This window comes from Branchiostoma floridae, chromosome 11 (assembly GCF_000003815.2).
Source record: "Branchiostoma floridae strain S238N-H82 chromosome 11, Bfl_VNyyK, whole genome shotgun sequence".
NCBI lineage: Eukaryota > Metazoa > Chordata > Leptocardii > Amphioxiformes > Branchiostomatidae > Branchiostoma > Branchiostoma floridae.
Window position 1 is genome coordinate 2,501,842 of NC_049989.1, and position 20,000 is coordinate 2,521,841.

At 39.9% G+C, this 20,000-nt stretch overlaps 2 protein-coding genes across 12 annotated transcripts in view; one reads left to right on the forward strand and one right to left on the reverse strand.

Annotated features, from left to right (window-relative positions):
• Nucleotides 1-11,389, reverse strand: part of LOC118425543 (MLX-interacting protein-like) — a 47,063-nt gene extending 35,674 nt beyond the window's left edge. For 10 of the 11 annotated variants that reach the window (XM_035834456.1, XM_035834450.1, XM_035834455.1 and 7 more), the window contains exons 1-5: nt 11,086-11,350; nt 8,454-8,788; nt 2,978-3,084; nt 2,292-2,368; nt 1,451-1,540 (exon numbers count right to left, since the gene is read on the reverse strand). In XM_035834456.1, coding sequence (XP_035690349.1) covers nt 1,451-1,540; nt 2,292-2,368; nt 2,978-3,084; nt 8,454-8,788; nt 11,086-11,256 — 780 coding nt within the window. In that variant the 5' untranslated portion in view covers nt 11,257-11,350. Of the gene's footprint in view, nt 1-1,450; nt 1,541-2,291; nt 2,369-2,977; nt 3,085-8,453; nt 8,789-11,085 lie in introns of all 11 variants that reach the window. The other variant, XM_035834449.1, reaches the window with a different exon arrangement.
• Nucleotides 11,390-13,596: 2,207 nt separating this feature from the next.
• Nucleotides 13,597-19,881, forward strand: LOC118425279 (cyclic GMP-AMP synthase-like). The gene is made up of 6 exons (XM_035834077.1): nt 13,597-13,773; nt 16,548-17,488; nt 17,716-17,864; nt 18,138-18,235; nt 18,484-18,717; nt 19,271-19,881. The coding sequence occupies exons 2-6, from the start codon at nt 16,685-16,687 to the stop codon at nt 19,756-19,758; spliced, it is 1,773 nt and encodes a 590-aa protein (XP_035689970.1). The 5' UTR covers nt 13,597-13,773; nt 16,548-16,684; the 3' UTR covers nt 19,759-19,881.
• Nucleotides 19,882-20,000: the final 119 nt, after the last annotated feature.

Consider the following 20,000-nt stretch of genomic DNA (forward strand, 5'->3'; position numbering starts at 1 on the left):
GAATGCGTCATGCACAATCTATCGATAATGCTTAAAATTGAGTATGCCAGCTACTATTTTATACAGCTAACTAAAAATAGTTGGCTATGCCTCACAGACAAAAGCATAGCATGCAGACCCTCAAAGGTGGTTTACCAAAGGGCGTACAAGTGCGATAGCCAGTGCAGCGGAACACATGTGGAACCAAAGAGAAGAAACCTCAGGGGACGCAAGCGCACCTGAATTTGGTACCGGCATTGGTTGGAAGGAAAGGCCATACTGGCCCTGTTTTTGCTGAATGTACGTTTATGTTTCTGCACCCTGCACTTGGAACAAAGCTCATTGTCATGTGCATCAGTTACAAAGTTTGCAGGTAGATATCGTGATAGGAGTCTCTGTCGACAGAGATTGTGATCGGCATCTCTGTCAGCACAATTTACAATCCTTCCCTTAGTCTAGAAAACTTGAGCTTGAAGGTATTCAGTTAAAAGTCAGTCAGAACTTTTCAACTTCAATTCATGTCACGAAAGATCAATGGGTTCTCTTGAAATGTTGGATTTACAATGGGGAGACAATGCTAACACATTTGATAATTTACTAGTCCTAGCATCCCAACCAGCATCACAACCAAGACTGTGATCGGGATCTACCGTAGAAATAACCATTCTGTCATATCCTCATCTCTAACCTGACATAATTATGCATAAGAAAGCACACTGTTCCAATATGTGAGTTGGGCATTAACATGCCATCAACCAAGAGTCAGGTTTCTTTTCCTAAGTCCCCTTGAGGTATTTTAGTTTGAGTGCAAAACAAAAGGATCACCGCCTTTGTGCACATGCAGAGAAGAACAAAACAGAACACCACTGCACAGGACAAGCGTGGCTTTTACAGCAGTGCAGATTAAATAGGGATGGGGTCCAACAACACTGGAAACTGTCTCAAACAACTAACAAAATTTCACAACATAATCGTACATGTACATAACACATCCATTTAAATTTTAACTGCAAATTGTAACAACTAGTAACCACACGTCTTCACAATAAGAACTCAACAAACTACGCACAAGTTTACCAATAACAACTAACAGTTTTGGTACATGTATGAACTAGACCTTCTTGAACATTTTGTACCATATGCTAAATCTGATGCCATTCAGATACAACTTGTGTGTTAAGAAGACATAACAATGTCCTATAAAATGTGTATTCATTAGGTAAGAAATAAAGTAATGGTCACACAAATTGCTTCCACATTTTAGTAACTGTTGTTACATTTGCATTGAATGTACAATCATGCATCTTCAACAACATGTATTAGTAAGTATGCAACATAACAATGACCTCTAGCAGATCTTACGTGAACTACAGTATGCTCTAGTAACACGCAAGTCTTGCAAAAAGTCTAGAGATATGTACCGTTAGAAGAACTGTTATACATGTAACTGTTCTACTGGAGAAAACATTACCTTCTTCTTGTAGTACACTCTCCATTTCATGTACTCTTTGACGACTGTTTCCATGCGTCTCTTCCAGTATTTCCCTTCCAGCACAACTGCCTGAAGAAACAAAACACATGTACATTTATGCAACTCTAATTTAAACTTAGACAATGACTTGGTTGGTCCTTTTATGCTCCTGGACTTAAGTATTTACAGCTGTGCATGTAGGTATATAAGACTACAGAACATATTGTCTATGCTAAATTACCACACAGGGCAACTGAAAAAAGATTTCAACTATTGGGAAGGGTTAACTTTTTGCAAATACAGCAGCTTTCCTTTATACAAAATGTAACATGTATAATGTTGAAGTCCTAAACAAAACCAGCTATACTTCATCTTGGGTGATTTAGAACTGCTTCATTGCTTGTTTGAACCCCATTATAAGGATTGTGTCATTCTGAGCCAATCAGAACTCTGGCCACATCTTAGGACAATATTCAAATGCTAGTCGTTTCCCTAGGGTTTACAGACAACTTCTGTCCAATGCACCCTGACCTGGAATTGCCAGTTACTAGGGGTGGGTAAAGGTCCCCCTAACGACCTAGAGGTCAAGGGACTATGGTAGGTAGGTAAGTGCCCTATAGGTCAAGCAAATTTTAAACACTTGTCTTCCTCTGTACCTGTGTGGACCTCTCCTCTTACAATGTACTAACCTGGGGAATACTGTAGGTATCATCAGCCATGGGATTGGACACAAACTGACACACCAACGGTTTCCTCTGATTCACATCTACATCATAAAACAGGAGACACAGCGGAGAAGAGAGACACAAAACCGTTTATATTATAACCGTACAATACTGACCTGTGGGAGCGAATGAGCGTCGTCCGCAAGCGGATTTGCAACAAACTGGCACACCAAGGGAGACTTGTTGTTGATATCTGTGCATGGACGGCAAAGGTGTGGGTTTAGCTGCAGCAGCTCCTAACTACACAGTGCGTGTTGGGACATGCACACTTGCTGCCAGGCAAAGCCAAGTGTCTCCAACAACTGCCTCCTTGCCAAACTTCTTACATTAACCAAAATCCATCACCAACATAGAGTCATGATTGAACCTACATTGTACAAGACAAAGTAGAACAAACAAGACTGCATTTGAAACATGACAGTAAACATACATGTACATGTATTGGTATAAACAGACGCAATGCAATGGAACTTTTAAATCTAAGGCTTTACACGGAAAAAAAAGGAGAAAAATTGTAACAGAAAAACTTTTAAATCTATGCCATCCAACATAAAAAAAATGCAACAGCTTCAAACAGCTAGATGTGCAAAGCACAGGATAGCTGTGACAGGTTATTCTGTGTAATACAACCAGCTGCTGTCGCATGCCTGCAAAGCTGGTGTAATATGGGAATGGAGGTTATACCATACAGATACAGAAGGTTATGCCAAAGGCAAACAACAAGAAGAGATGGTTGAGGACAGGGGAACAGGAAGTACTGAGAATTATTCCACTGAAATATTAGGGAATTTTGTCCACTTACATTGGATGTGCCATGCTCTCCAGATGGCATTGTTCAGGCGAATCTTGTCCTTCCACAACAGCTTCAGTCCTTTGAAAGTTTTCCATTTGGGGGACACCAACTTGCCACTGGAAATATATACAACAATGGATTACATTAAAAACAGTGTCTACACATTGTAGAAAGTGAATTGCACAAAGGATTACTGCACACTTCTGTTAATTGTATGGAATTCCCAAATCCCAATCCAGTGCGGTCCAGCTTGAAAACTTCTCAAGCAAGTGGCGCATTCAATTAAACAGCTTATACTGTACTTAGTGAAAGAGTAACTATATTTCAAAAGAAAATAGAAATATATATATAAATATATATTGTACATGTCAAAGAAATATTTGTGTGTCTCAGGTGCCATTATACTGTATATTGCTTTACCTTAGTGGAGACTTAATTTCATGGAACGATGGGAAAGGAGAAACAATTTTGTAGTAATATACTAAAAACGCATATTCATGGGGCCATGATTTTGCAAGACAAAGACCACGAAAATAAACTACCATGAATATTTGCAGATTTACAGTAGATTAAGCTGTGTCAACAGTTGAATTGGAGCCTCATCCAATATCCTGTTACAGGTTATATATGTCTGTGCCTTGGTCCAATACACCGCACCAAAAGCTATGTGATACCTGCAATACCATATCGAGTTACCTGAACAATCTTCAGGGTTACCTCACCAAAAGCTATGTGATACCTGCAATACCATATCGAGTTACCTGAACAATCTTCAGGGTTACCTGAGGTAACCACCGAGATTAACTTCTTCTAAAAATCTAGTTACAAACTTAACTGCCACAAAACCTAGTTGCAAACTTTATTGCCTCTCTTCAGAGCTTGAATCTGAAATTCTGTAACTACAAGTTCAACATTTCAAGGAGTATTGTATAAAGAAAAGTTTTCTTATTTCTTCTGACACCTACATGTGAAGAATATGTTGCTATATACTAGTACTTATGATCATTAGTACCAAGGTGCAAAGGTTTACCCCCAGTCAAAGGTTTGGCACACAGCTCTAATTTTGGGCCCACATAAGTGCATACGGACCCAGGATTTGGAACTAGGGTTTTGGTTTTCAAAGGAAAGTTCTATGAAAATGATTAAGGCATTATTAAACATGAAAATTTTCTTAACTTGCTGGGAAAAATAACTCAAATGTACTTCTTAGATAAATGAAATAGACGTTATGGTGCTAAACGGTCGTAAATTTCCTCAAGGGTTTGAACCCTTTCAGCAATGTTGTCATAGCTAGGCGATGATCCTTCACTATTAAATATAGCCTGGGCTATGCCAGGGACTAGCCACATTCCATCACCTCTATGCTCTAAATGTTCATCCCTTGTTTCCCACACATACCAACATCTAGATTCTCTCTATGTCAAAGGCAACACACAGTACTAGAACTAAAAGTCAAGAATTGATACATGTAGCTTTTAAACATAGCCACAGTGTCATAATTCCTCCATACAGCCAGCCAGATGGGTAATTGATGAGTGTAAGAAAGCCAACACCGTTTCATGTATGTCAGTCACATGGTGAGGCATCCTAAACATGGTCATATCCACCCAACTGGACACCATGCGAATCCCAACTGGGCCATACTCTAGTGGCTAATGATAGTTGTTGACTTGAAAACATTCATCAACACCCATACTTAAGTTTATTGTGTTTTTTCCGATAGGAAAATACAGCACACTTCGGTCCATTACACTCATTCGATGAAAAAATGAGCCTGTTATAAAACCAATGGCATTACTTTCTGAAGCCCCTTCTTACCCACATAATGCAAAGGCTATCATTATTATTTTAGATTCTATTTTTCTCTAGTCCTACAACTAAAAAGAAAACTAGGTCAGAGGTCGTTGTCCCCACACTTGTTTATGCCCATCATGATCATGTGATATTGTCTTTGTTTTGGTATCTGCAGAAGATAACAATGTGTCATTTGATCTATTGTGTTGGTTTCCCTGGTCATCACTCAATTGTAAGCAATAATCAGCTGGAGATCTTATGGCTCATAAAAACTCAAAACATTTTGACACTATTGTAGATTCAGAGGAAAATGAGGTAATTGTTTTGTGTGCAAAACCATGCTTGTGCTATCTAGTCCTTCAGGATTTGAAATGAGTGAATTAGGATAAACCATCAATCCTTGAGATATTATCTTTTAAAATACCCCTGCAGTTCCAAAACAGGGTGCTAGGGGGATTTAAACCTAGGACATAAAATAGGACATATCAAACCTAAATTATTATTAGTCTTGCAGTGTCACAACAAGCCAGACGATGGCCAAAGAATCTAATCTCATTGAGGTCTGATCAAACCATACCAACATACCAAATATCAATCCTTTCAGGCATTCTCAACTTATCATGTTGATTGTTGACACATACAGAGTTACACAGGGTTGGACAAGTCCAATTTTCCTGGGCAAGTGAAAGTGATGATTGGGCAAGAGTATGTCCTACCCCACTTGCCCGATCGGACATTATTTTTGCCACCGAAGAGGTCGATAAAACTTCGAAATGCCTCCCAAATAGTCTTTTAGTTATCAGACTTTCTGTAATAATGTTTGTGAACAATCTTTATCGACGAAAAAATATGACATTTCAATTTCGGGGAAGTGAAAAGTTGGTTCTGGCACAAGTAAATTTGTACGTATTTGCCCGAGAGGTCAAGTGAATTTTAGAAAATACGTCCAACCCTGCATACATGTACATAAAAATGATCCAACTGACAAATGAATATAACCTGCACTGTTCACCACAAAATTCCATTCACTCAAGACTTGAGCAAGCACTTAGTGACTCAGAAAATGTATAATTTTGAAAGCAGCGGTGGTTATGCAACTTTGAATCTGAATAGACTGAACTTTGGCAAAATGGCTCACACGTACACAATGACACCACACTCCAAAGTTTAAGGTTATAGTAAATCTTGCAATTTTCTTGTTGGTTTTATGTTGGCAGTTTTTGCAGTATCCTGTCAAACCCGAAACATTGTAAAGAACACCAAGTTTCTGTGTTGGCTTTAGGCTAAGCGGACACCCCCCTCCCCCAAATGCAAATCAAGCCTTCTCATAGTACTTGAATTTACAGTAAGTCTACCTTTGGCTTTGGCAGCAGTTTTTGAGTCAATATCAATGCATGGACACGTTTCTATAGAGGCTATTTGAGTTCACGGCACATTGACATTGGCTTCTACTCCAAACAGGGATAAACACCAAATGCTGTCACTGCAAAATGCCTGAAATTGATATACACTGCAAAGTGAAATATTCACTGACAGAGGTACTGGATTCTCAAGAGTTTGGCAACTTAGTTCACATTCATATCATTGTAGCTAATCACTACCTACTGATATGTAAGTTAACACGTTTATCATATTGTAGGTCAGAAAGAGTTCACTGCCCAATTACAAAGTCCACTGCCCAATTACAAATGTCACAGATCACTGACAATTGTTTAAAATTAAAGTTCACAAATCAATAATAAATGCTGAGAAATATAATTTGAATATGGAATAATCTAGAGGCAGCAATTCCAAATACTAGCATATCTCAATTTCTTGAAAAATAGCAATATGCATTTAGCTAATGGACTCACACGGCGGTTGCAGTACTGCCTGATTAAATTCTGTACAGTAACTTGAGTAAGTACATGGATCTTTGGTGACAGGACAAAAGTACAGTGACTTATGCATGGTCAACTATTTTTGCATGTTAGCTTTTGGGAATGGGTGGAAAGAGGACAAACTACTAAATCTGTCCAAAATGGAAGTTATTCTTTCCATAAGTTAATGGTATCAAAGGGCAAGAAGGGATCCGTGTATAGCTTTCTATGACATATTTAGGGTTTAGTTTCATGCATGGTACTGTAAATCTTAATATGTTTGCAATGGTTTAATTTTTACTTTATTTTAGGGTTTCGCTGTGACCTCTTCCCCACAAATTCATATCACCATTCACGATAACACACTATGCAACAGAATTATTTCTGCCGTGGACTTAATACACCACGAAAACATCCTCTATCCTTCCATCACAAAACTAAGTCCGTGCAAAAATATGTGAATTTACAGTGTACATATCTGTAGTTCTGCACGTTTCATTATCACCGTTATATTATGTGTCTCACAACCTCTTAACTTTTAAGCGATGCATTTTAAAATAGGGACGTAAAAATGAGAGTCCAGTGTTCAAGGAGGTGCCATGAGCAGAATATAACTGCCTTATTACTCAGATGGGTACTTTATGGCTGTGAATAGTAATACAGAGCGTACAATACACCTTTCTCACGCGGCGGCCATGATAGATCCAAGAAGAGGTCAATGAGGCAAACAGACAAAACTTTTTTCTAAAATCAGGTCCCATTTAGTTTTCCCCCAAACCACACAAATTTTCATGATATAAGATGGAATAATAAATATTACAAGAAGTGTTATGCACCAAAAAATGTAGCAATTTAGAGTAGTGTAGACTGACCCCATAGTCCATTAAGAGATGCAAAATAAAAACATAATAATGCAAATTTTTAACGAATTTGCAGCCATTCACTTATTGGTCGATTTCCTAATTGGCAGGCTACCATTGGTCGAACTGCTAATTATGATGGACAGCCTTTTGTTTGCCACATTGAACTCGTTTTAGATCTATTATGGCCGCCGCGTGAGAAAGGTGTATACTATAATGCTACAAATGTATAACAGTGACCTCCCCTTGCCAAATCTATCATAATGGGTCATACATCACCCTTCAAGCTAGAAACTGAAAAGCCCAAGGCTAGCAACTATAATAGGTTCTTCAACAAGCTATAAATTTTTGCTTACATTTATCTTGACATCGAAACCCTTATCTTTATCCACAGGCTACAGACATATTATGGAAATCCTACTTGGGAGAAAGATAGGGTCAACACTGTTTGATAAGGCCTTGGAAAAAATGTTGTGTTTCTTGTTTCAGTCCGGAAAAAATTAGGGTCGGTAGGTAGGGAATATCTTCTTTTTTTCCCTGATTTACTTAAGTTCTTTTTTAGGCCTGCCAAAACTATAGTACAAATTACAAATTACAATACAGTTGAACATCTAAGTAAACTGAATTGCATGAGGACACTTGTTTTTCTGTGTGAAACTTTAACTTTGTGCATAATACTATATAATAGATACACTTATCCTTCATTAGATAGGACAAGCAGTGTTTTAACTTCAATAGGAAGCAGGCTGAATAAAAATTCTAACTGGAAGCTATGTGAGTCCACGGCACCCCCCAAAAAAAGTCTAGGGTCGGCAGGTTTTTCTAGGTAATACGTAGGGAAACGGGAAACACAACTATTTTTCCCTAGGCCTAAGCTACATTCTTCAATCATAGCATAAGTGTCAGTGTAAAAATGTTGAAGAGTCACTTTTGGGGAGAAGTGACACGTGTACAACCGAAAGTCACACTTACTTGTACGCCAGTGTCATACACTCAAACAGCTTGGTTAGAGAGGCATCGATAGAGAGCTGTTTGGACGATCGAAAGCCGAACTGGTACGACGCCATGACTTCCTTCGCTGCTGCGCCAAAGTTGAACCCAGGGCTGGGGGTCTTTTCCTCCCTCTCGTCGGCTTCTTGAAATGCCCCCTGCGACAGAGACGACATCTGGTTCGGGGTTTGGGCGCGGGAGGACTCATTGGAGTCCTCGGGGGTGATGCTTGCATTGGAGTTGTGGATGTAGGACACCATAAAATGGCCACTGTGGATGGCCTTGTCTCCATTGGCAGTAGTAACGATTGTACCATCCTGTAACGAAGAAGAGCAATATGATGTTATACTGAAAGTGATCTCGAATAAGATTAGCACACAAAACAGCTACTCTTCCACTGCTCAAGAAAGGAGGGACAGACATAATTTACCATTTTTACAGGTTCATTGTACCCTAGCTGTTTTTGACAAAAGCAATGAAGAGTGAACCACAGCTTAACGTGCCCTACTTCTGACTGTGACCCTATCCAAGCAACGACAGCCAGGATTTGAACTTGCCAAACTTTTTGCCAGAGGCATAACACATTTAGCCAGCAATCACATTCATCAATCTGTTATGTACATGCAATCATGCATCTATTCTATACATCCCAAGGTATCTATCAACACATACGTTGTATATCAAACAGCCAGTAATTAACAATTTACATCAATCTATTGGCTGAGGTTGTGCCTTATTCATCATATGCCATATTATAACTTTAAAAAAAGGTTTTTTTACAATGTTTAGGGTAATTCTTGGAACAAAATTGCAATGAAGATTAATTTTCTGAGGTACATTACAAATCATAGCTAACAAGTCCAATTGTTCCTCACTATACATATACGCACTAATTTCAATTTGAGTGATGTTTTTTTACATATATGATGTTAAATAATGATTAAATAAAGTAAGTGTCATTGTTTTCTTACATTTTCATGTATCTACCATAAGTTTATTATAACTTCACAGTGGATGGGGAAAGAAAGTTTTTACGGTATAACTATCATAACTTGTAGTGTAAACGGTTCCCACTGTGTCATTGCAAAAATGACAAAATCAAGAACACTACAAATGTTTCAAGATTTAAAGTATATGATAACTGCTGACCTGTTTTAAAAGAATCTTGAAGTAAAAGAAATGACCAAAACAAACAAACACGGACAATGAACGTGGAGCTTTCACTCTACTTATGTCTTGTACCATGTATGTGTACTGATACATGTTGATAGATTTATTAGGACTTGATGTAATCCGTACCTCTTATATTTTTATCTGACCCTTACCTCCCTCATGACCTCAATGAAAAGCAGCCTGCAGGCCGATTTGAGCTTTCATTAATAAACAAAGATTCAAACAAACAAATTTTCATACAGCTATTAGTTTGAGGTAGTTAAAGAATTAAAAGAAATGCCAACAAATGTTTGTAAACAACTGCTTAATATAAACAACATGGTTCTTTGCTTGGCTCCCTTTCCAGAGGCACAGGTGACCTACATGTATATAGTATAATGGCTACATGGTGGCAAATTTGGGGAGGGTACGGAAACGACTTTGCATAGACAAGCACTTTATAATTATTCAGATAATTATTGGTGCCAATTTACTCATTTATAGACAACTAAATTTAAAACAAATGGCATTGCATTGGTAGGATGCTGTATAAATGTCTCCTAAAAATTGCCAAGGATTATTACACAACCTTTCATTATGTTATGGTGTATAATATACACAGTAAGCACATAGGTGTGAAAAAAAGCTACACCAAATACCAGACACCTTAATGGACACCTTAAAGCATTCATTCCTGTACTGTACATTTTAAAATTATTGCGAGAGCAGTGATTCTGTTTTCTGGGTTTTCCCAGTGACCTTGCTAGCAAAGTTATGACTTATGGCACTAAAATCTGTACTTACTGTAGTTCTAACAGAAACATTTCAATTGTGAACTTTAAAAAAATAACTCCCTTTGTGAAAATAAATTAACGTTTAATACGGTAATTCTGTGACATTCAGGAGGAAATGTAATTTGTCATTACATAACTTGTCACCCCTACGTACAAACATTCCAAACCACGAAGTCAGGAGGAAGTCAGGATATACAAGAAATGGTTGCATGTGTCGATCACAAGTGTATCACATGCACATGCACTTTCCTGCATTGTTCCTGTCCATTGTTTACAATTACACCTCATTTGCATGAAAGGCGCGCCATAGCTTCAGAAGTCAGCGCCCATACCTTACATGTATCGTCACATTTTACCTCAGAATTGTCACAAAAAATGTGTGCTTCTGGTAACAAAGGCACAATTTTGTCCTCACACGATGTTTGGTGAACACAAATTTATCGCACATGTCTGTGCTGGGGTCACAAAAAACTTGGGTCCGTACGTGTTGGTGTGTCGAACGTTCGCGTTCGTACTTGCTTAAATTGGTATCTTGCACGACTCTCACGTTTGGCTTTCTGTTACCATAAAGACAGTCCAATACCAAGACTTTTTGGGGTATTGTCGACAGGAAGACATGCTCTGGGATACACACATCACGCAAAAAGATCAGTAGAAGAAATACTTACTAGTAATGTCGTAGGCGGGGGAAATTGGAGCTCCGCGCCATGTAGACCACCCCCTCCGCCACCACTATGTCCGGCCGCTCCCGACCCGAATCCCCGCTCTCCTTTTTCCTTTTTCACGCTCTTCATCATTCCTGGATAGTCTAGGGGACCGTCGGCTGCATTCTTAGTCATTGGTGATGCTCAAGTTGGTGGAAAGTTTGGCGAAAATTAGAGGTAAATGTGGGCCGAAGCTGCCGTTCAGACGGCACGGCTAGCTGACGGCCATCTTGCTTCCTACAGGGTGCCCAGGTTAAGAATAAAATGGCGTGATCACGCGTAACTTTCTCACAATGTTTCTTTTTTTCCACTTAAAAAATATGAAACAGACATGTCTATAATATTGTATGATTGTTTTATGTAATTTTGTCGCTTTAAAGCTGAATTTACGACAAAAAATTACAAATATAATGTATCAATCTGTGAATTTTGTAAAGGTTATGTGATCTTGTTCCACTCTCAGCAACCAATGGTAAAGCACAGCAACACGGACATTTTCTGCATGGATTGAGTATAGCATTACATCATACTCTCCAAGCAGAGGTAGGTCGGGAAATTGTGATATTTTCACTTGCCCCGTTTTCTTTGATGATCTTCTTTCCGCCCTAAAATGGCACATAGAAACGGTTCACAATTCCCCCCACCAACCTCTACTTGGAGAAAGCAGTTTATCATATATGTTAATGTCCTTATCCAATAATGTATTAAAGATCATGTAAAACTGAACCTGGACGTCCATATCACAATTAGCAGTTCAACTAATGTCAGTATTGCAATTAGTAGTTTCGGCCAATGAGAGAGGGACTACATGTCCGTCAAATGTTCACGTTTTTATGTTTTTATTTTGCATTTCTACCGTTCGTTTAGGTTGAATGGTTTATTCATACACATACATACATGCTTTAATGTTTTATTGTTTGTTGAGAATGAGAAAACAACATTGCAGCCTCTTACACTTTGTTGTAAAACTGGCTGAATTAAGTTAGCAACCTTAACATATACAACTTAACATACTTGTCAATAATCTATTCACGCCAAGACTAATATTAGTAATTTTCAACCTTAGCACTTAGTAATAATGTATTGTGTTTTGATAAGACTATATTTAAAACAGTATTTAAGAGTGTAAAATTAGAATAACACTGTTTTTTTTTACCTATCCTAGGATCAGATATAAATGGAGGTGGGCCCGCAGTGGGGTCGGTCTATATGGTATGTGGAGGCCTCCAAAGGTCAATGACCTTGCTCCGTACACCCACAGTGTCCATACTCCAGGGGTGTCTAAGCATTTGCACGAACCCTATGAGATTCATACGAACATTATGTGCATAAGGTTCACAATGATATAGAGACCAATATCTCTGTATTCACCCCATTGTTCACTAATTGTCACCTCTCTACCTAGTACAAAAACGACAAAACCGCTGGGCGTGAGCCGGACAACGGAGATTATGTCACCCTTTATGAAGTGGATGAAAGCCCCTTGGTTTCTTTTATCATGTCTGGGATATCTATCTATCTATCTATCTATCTATCTATCTATCTATCTATCTATCTATCTATCTATATATATATATATATATATATATATATATATATATATATATATATATATATATATATATATATATATAATATATATATACATATATATATATATATATATAATATATATATATATATATATATATATATAGAGAGAGAGAGAGAGAGAGAGAGAGAGAGAGAGAGAGAGAGAGAGAGAGAGAGAGAGAGAGATGATAATGACACATTAACTTTGGACACGTGGTCATTCTTTTTGAGTGGTAGATACCTGTACCTTCAGGCATTGTAGCAATGAGAATATCAGCAAGGAGGAATATCTGCCACTTGTTTCAATCGGACGAAAAGTGAATGTTATTCATGAATCTATGGTACGTTTCTTTGGCTTGTACATTGCACTTTGACAGCAACTCCATTACAATAGATCAGCACCCCCACCTATCAACTCTATCAAATACTGCAAGTCCCTCACAAGTTAGGAGCCACACAGTATGCAAGAGTGGTAAATCCATAAAATGCGGAAGCAAAGTCACTATTGGGCACTAAAGCACAGTGCCTCCAAACTAACGTACATCATATTACAAGAAATGCCACTACTGAAGAACGCTGCAACTCTACACATGATCACTTCATTTTAGTTTATTATAGAAAAAATGTGCAAATACATTTACAACTTTTGTTTACGAAATGAAGATTCGTTCAGTTCTTGCATAGATAGTAGTACCATCATTAGAACTGGCCAGAGGACATGTGCACGAAATTGTATCAGGCTCTAGCACTACTATAAACAGGAACAGAAGGTCATTGGTCACCCACCCACCTAAATGAAGTATGGGGATTACGTCATAGTTTCGGAACGTAACATGACGCCATTACCACAGCCCACCTTTGCAAAAGCAAGGTAAATTTGCACAGGACAACTGTAAAAATATGTACGCGAACTTTTAGAGAGGAGGGTCAAAACTTTTGTCGAGCACCATTGTGACATCAAGATTAATCTTTAGAACGACGGATCCCCTGGTTAAAGAACATTGTGAAAGGACTTCGCCATTTTCGTGTTCGTCACTGTCTTCGTCGTGAATGCACGTAGTACAAGGCGACATAGAATCGGTGAGTCTCAGTTGTGAACTTCATACTAATGCCCGTAGGCCAGGGTTGTGTTTGGACAAGTATGTTATAAAATGTCATTGGTTTATGGAATCCCCTGGGGAGGATTTCACGTACTCTTCAAGCAGAGGATACGACCGGGGACTAGTAGTGTTAGGTTGTATTGTATTTTGTTATGTTTTTTCTTCCCCTTTTCCTTCTCCTGTCAAAGCTTCAAATGGATTCAACTTTTTTTTTGCCAAATGAGCTCCAATTTTGGCATGAAGGTAGAGGTAGCAAACACCTTTTTTCACGTCTTTGATAGAGGCCTTAAAATTATTCTATTTAGGTTATTTGGTCATTTTTAAACCAAAAAATACATATTTTGCGCCCATGTGTCTAGGTATTACAACCTAATGACCTAAAATTTGGTACAGAGGTGCATTGAACATATACCCACAGGATCCAGTCAACACTTTCTGCAAGACCACTTCAAAATGAATTATTATGGGATTTCTGAAATGTTTTTGGCTCCTATGCGCCATTGGCTGAAAACCAAATGACCTGAAATTTTGGTGTGAGGGTGTGTAGGACATGTTCCCACATTACTTCATTTTCGCTGCGGGAATTGTTGAATTTTGTGACGTTTTTTTTGCCCTTTCTAGACTATAAATGTATGGTTTTGGCTCCTATGTCTTTGTATTAAAACCAAATGATCTGAAATTTGGTATGAGGGTGCAAACAGTATGTGTCCAATCTTTGCCAGTTGTCTTCACTTCTAATAAAGTGAAAAGGCTGCACATACAGAAGTCGTTGGCATGCCTGGGTACGCTTTCACTTTCAGAGGTATACGTAGTAATGGACTTCTTATGCCACGCCTTTAGCGACCAGGACGTGACGTGGTTTCGGTGCGTGGTGTCGAAAGCACACACGAGATAAGAATATTAAACAGGTTTAGGTTTGCAGAGTGTAAGCTAGCGTGCATTCCTTTACCAACGCTCAGCATCATCATTCGGCAAAAAGATCTTTATAGTACTCTAGTAACTCTACTTTCGCCGAAATAGAATAATTAGAGTTATGGGGGCCCAATCTAATAATTTCGTTTATGAACTCCAGACATTCACAGAATACATATCTTCCCAGAGTTATTTGGTCTATCTACAGTCAAGCAAATGCCAAAAGCGCAATTTTCTTGATTTAGATAACTGCGCTATATATATATATATATATATATATATATATATGTGTGTGTGTGTTTTTGTTGGCATCCGTCTGTCTCGGAAGACAATGGTAGGCGGACGGGTTTAAGTTAAGGCGACCAGTCTGCCTGGCCTGCACTTGGGTTTTTAAGGTGAAGGAGGGGTGTGCACGTCCTTCTCCACCCTCTCGTCCACTGGCACACTAGTCCTACAGGGGCAACTGTATGCAACGTGTAAGACGGCCCCAGCAGATGAAGGTTTGTTGTTTGGAGTTTCCGTCTCCTAGGAGGACTTCCGACCAAGGATGCAAGGGGTTCCTCCTACCCCTGACTCATGTGTCATGGCGGGTGCGTCATGCCCGAACATGCCCCTATATGCCCTGTCACCACCGCAAAGGCCTGTCACTGCCACTAGCCGCAGCTACGAGGGGTGATCAATAAGTCCTCGGCCTCACCAACAAATAACAAGCACAACTCAGATTTTCAGGCGAAACTTCATAGTATGAAGTCTTTTATCAATATCCTCAAAATTTCAAATCATTGGAGTCAATACTTTCCAGGCATTCGTTTTTTCTTAATTAGAAGGTAAGTGGGGAGAAAAAGAAGGATGAAGTGTGATCAGACAATTTGATCTCACACCTCAGGTTGCAGATCAATTGTCTACCTTTTTTTTCGTTATAACTTACCTAACGTTACTGGGTGTCGCCTGCAACATAACGATCACAATAATTTGAATGTTGGTACACATTTATATAAGACTTTATACATGTACGTGGGGTTATCAATAAGTCCTCGGAAAAGAGAAATCATAAGCTCAGCTCAGATTTCGAAGCATAGATGTCAAGTATAAAGTCTTATATAAATTTGTACCAAAATTCAAATTATTGTGATGATTACTTTGCAGGCGACACTCAGTAACGTTAGGTGAGGGAGAAGGAAAAAAACGTGGACAATTGACCTGACCTGAGTGTGCGGGTCAATTTGCGCTGCTGGAAGTTAGAAACCCAATTATTTTTGCTTGAAATAGGAAGAGAATCATTATCAAACATTTTGACAATGTCTTTTGTTGATTTACGGCATGAGGAACTCGACCCACACATGTCTGATCACAGTTCACACCACTTTTTTCTCACCACTTACCTTCTAATTTAGAAAAAACGAATGCCTGGAAAGTAATGACTCATTGGACAATGATTTGAAATTTTGAGGATTTTGATAAAAGACTTCATACTATGAAGTTTCGCCTGAAAATCTGAGTTGTGCTTGTTATTTGTTGGTGAGGCCGAGGACTTATTGATCACCCCTCGTATGTACTCATTTACACCTGAGTTAGGTGAGGAAAGTCGTGTAAAGTGCCTTTCCCAAGGGCACAAGATCGGTGACACGGCACTGAGCGGATTTGAACCCCGGACCTCTCGGGCCTGAGACCAACGCGCTCCCGATCGTGCCACGCGGTCCCACTATATATATATATATATATATATATATATATATATATATATATATATATATATATATAGCAAGCGAAGTAAAGTAGTTTATTGCCCTAATGTAAGCTTAAGTGCTCCTCATAGTTCTAACGTTTTCTTTACTTCAACAGTGTCGAGAAGAGGCCACTTTACAAACTACATCAACCAAACCGTGGCACACAGGATTCCTGAATCTCCAAGTCGATAGAAGTCAGCACTGAGCAGTTGATAATCGTTCGTTGTTTGTGAAATACAAACTTCTGTAGCCATGCCGCGAGACGCCGGTGCCGGAAAGGGCACCACAAGTGAGAAGTCTGGAGTAACCGGTAAAGGCAGTGGTAAGAAGTCACCAGATGAAGCTGGAGCAACCGGAAAAGGCAGTGGTAGGAAGTCGCCAGATGAAGCTGGAGCAACTGGAAAAGGCAGTGGTAGGAAGTCGCCAGATGAAGCTGGAGCGACCGGAAAAGGCAGTGGTAGGAAGACGCCAGGTAAGCCAGGTGCAACTGGAAAAGGAAGTGGTAGGAAGACGCCAAAAGCGCCGGCTGCAACCGTAAATGGCAGTGGTAGAAAGACACCAAAAGATGCAACCCGAAAAGGCAGTGGTAAGAAGTCGCCAGATGAGGCTGGAGCAGCCGGAAAAGGCAGTGGTAAGAAGACGCCAGATGAAGCTGGAGCAACCGTAAAAGGCCGTGGGAGGAAGACGCCAGATGAGTCTGGAGCAACCGTAAAACGCTGTGGTAAGAAGACGCCAGATGAGGCTGGAGCAACCGGAAAAGGCAGTTGTAAGAAGTCGCCAGATGTTGCTGGACCAGCCGGAAAAGGCAGTGGTAGGAAGTCGCCAGTTAAGTCTGGAGCAACCGGCAATGACAGAGGTTTCCAGACAAAATTGAAGAAAGCGATAGACAACCTTGTGCGGGTTCCACAGACAGACAGGTCGGAAACGGCAAAGATCTATAATCCTATCGTCAGAGGTATCTTAGAAGAAATAAAAAAAATCGCAGTGACAGAAGGAGAAAGCGACATATTTCGTCTCCAACAACTGAATTCTGGAAGCTACTTCGAAAACCTGAAGGTACCATGACTTTCATAGATCATCATTTACAGCCACTTATAATGACATCACTTTGTAGACAGATAAAATGTTGTGGTTGTCTCATAGTCTAGCCTAATGTATGCTGGCCTAGCCACACTGACATACACCACCACCTAGACATTATATATAATTTTACCACTAACTCACAGTATGCTGTATGTCTTAGTCGCCATAAATGGTATTCAACTGAAATGTCCCGTTTTCAGGTTGACACTACAAACGAGTTCGACTTCATGTTCTGCATCTACGGTGAGAAGCTGGTTGTACAGGAGACAGAGCCCGACATCGGGATGGTAGCCGTGAAACTACTGAAGAGCAGCAATTCCTCACTCCGCAAGTACCTAACTCCAGACGGGTAAGGTTGATTCAAACTACGATCATTCTTCTCTTTCCATGGGTCCCCTTTGTGTATGTAGTTGTCCATACAACCTGGCTCTTCATTTTATGCCCTGTGCCATGCCGAAAGCTCTCTAAGCTCTTTGAGTTTCTCAATAGAACAATGTAGGATTTACTAAGCTCTTCAATCAGATTTCCTACAACGGCGCACACGGCGATTTCCTTGTCTTTACGTCTTGTACCCTCTAACGATAGACTCTCACAGAACTAGTTCTATCTTCCAACCTTACAGATTCCTGTCCCCGAAGAAACTGTTGAGCCGATTCAGAAGTCTGGTGGAACGGGCCGTCGACACTTTGAGTAGAGCTGGAGCGGAAAGCCCTTTCAGAGGTCGGTTAGTCAGCGTATATATCCACATACAATCATCTTAGAACGTTAACCATGTAGTGCAGTACTAGTTAAAGCTTCGTTGTATGTATCATTAAAACCTTCGTATCAATTTGTATTGATTCCAAAATCTGAGTCAATGCTTGATACATACTTGGTGTCAGAATTGGGATTGTGAAGTTTATGTATGACATATAATTGGTGTTACAAGCGGGCGGGATTCAACAAAGTTTTTTTCTGTGTAATCTTAGGCCTACAGTTTGAGCTGACGCCGCAGAAGGATGGATGTCCGGCTGTCACTCTGATGGTTGCTAAGAAACGGCTACAGATATCCATCGACCTGGTGCTTGCCTTGGTGGCCCCACCGCCCTGGCCGAAATGTACCAAAGAATGGAAAAACGGCGTCACGCTCTGGCCGAATTCCCGAGACATCAGAAAGATCAAGAAAAACGAGCTTCACCTGGTGGCAAAGGCAGCACCTCCAGGTATTTCGTACTTTTATGTCTGCTAGCTGGTACGCAAGGCAAGCTTGATAAATTACTAATATTTCCAACTCTGAACTCTATTTCCTGTCAGCTCCGAAGTTTGCCCTTCACTTCCTGTCACTTTTCACATGATGTGATGTGCCGAGCATACGAACATAATTTTGGAAGCATACACAGACGGACAAACAAACACAATAAAAACAATTCAAGGAGGTAACAACTTTGTTGTTAATATTGCCATTTTGCTTAGCCTAGCGTTACATTTCAAAACTGGAGCCCGGCCAGGCTGTTGGTGGAAACGAACAATAGAATTGTATACGCAGAAATATACTAGTAGAACTTTACACAAATAATGACCACGACTATTCTCTTTACGTCTTGTCTCTATGTCTTTTATATCATAATTTTCGTTCCCGAGAGCTACCCGGCCTGGCCCCGGTTTGGAAATGTGACGTAGGCTTTACTGTAGCTATAGCGTCTTAGGTACGGCATAGTATGTAAGTTTTGCAAAGTATCACAACACATCTTCTAAAGGCTGCTCCGTCTTTTCCAGGCAAAGACCCCGGTGGCAATAAGCTCTGGAGGCTGTCCTTTTCCCAAGCTGAGAAGGATATCTTCAGCGGAAAGATCATTAATCCAACAGATGCCAGTCACCACGCAAAGACCTGTCGCAAAGATTGCCTCCGATGCCTGAAGTACATCAAGCTACAACTGACAGGCGGCGTTGCTAGAGATGTCGACTTCGCCTCCTACCACCTAAAAACGGTCCTGCTGCACGCGATAGTGAAACAGCCGAATGGTTGGGAGAACGACAACCTGGTCACCTGTATAGTGTACGTCATTGATGAGTTGGTGCAGTGTATCATCAAAAGGCACCTCCCTCACTTCTTCATACCAGGGTACAATCTTTTCGATCCTGCGGTTTTCCGTGGACTGCGACACCTGGACGCCGTGAAAAATCATTTCCTCCGTGTAAAGGAAGATCTTATGAATGGGCGTCTACCTGAGGAGCTTAATGCTCTAGCAATGCCTGTGCATTAAAGTGCTTGCGACAGCAATGGCACCTAGTAGTAGATAATCATCGTGAAATTACATACAGTTGAATATATCACAACGCTTGCATTGGTTGCTTCTAAAACATGAAATGCCTTTTAAAAATCTGGCCACGCAAGCTAAGATAATGGTACGGATGAAAGGGTGGCAGAAGATAGTTGGTAAGTAACAGAAAGCCATACATCGCCCAAATCCTAGCAGAGAGAGAAGATTAGGATAAAGCATAAGAG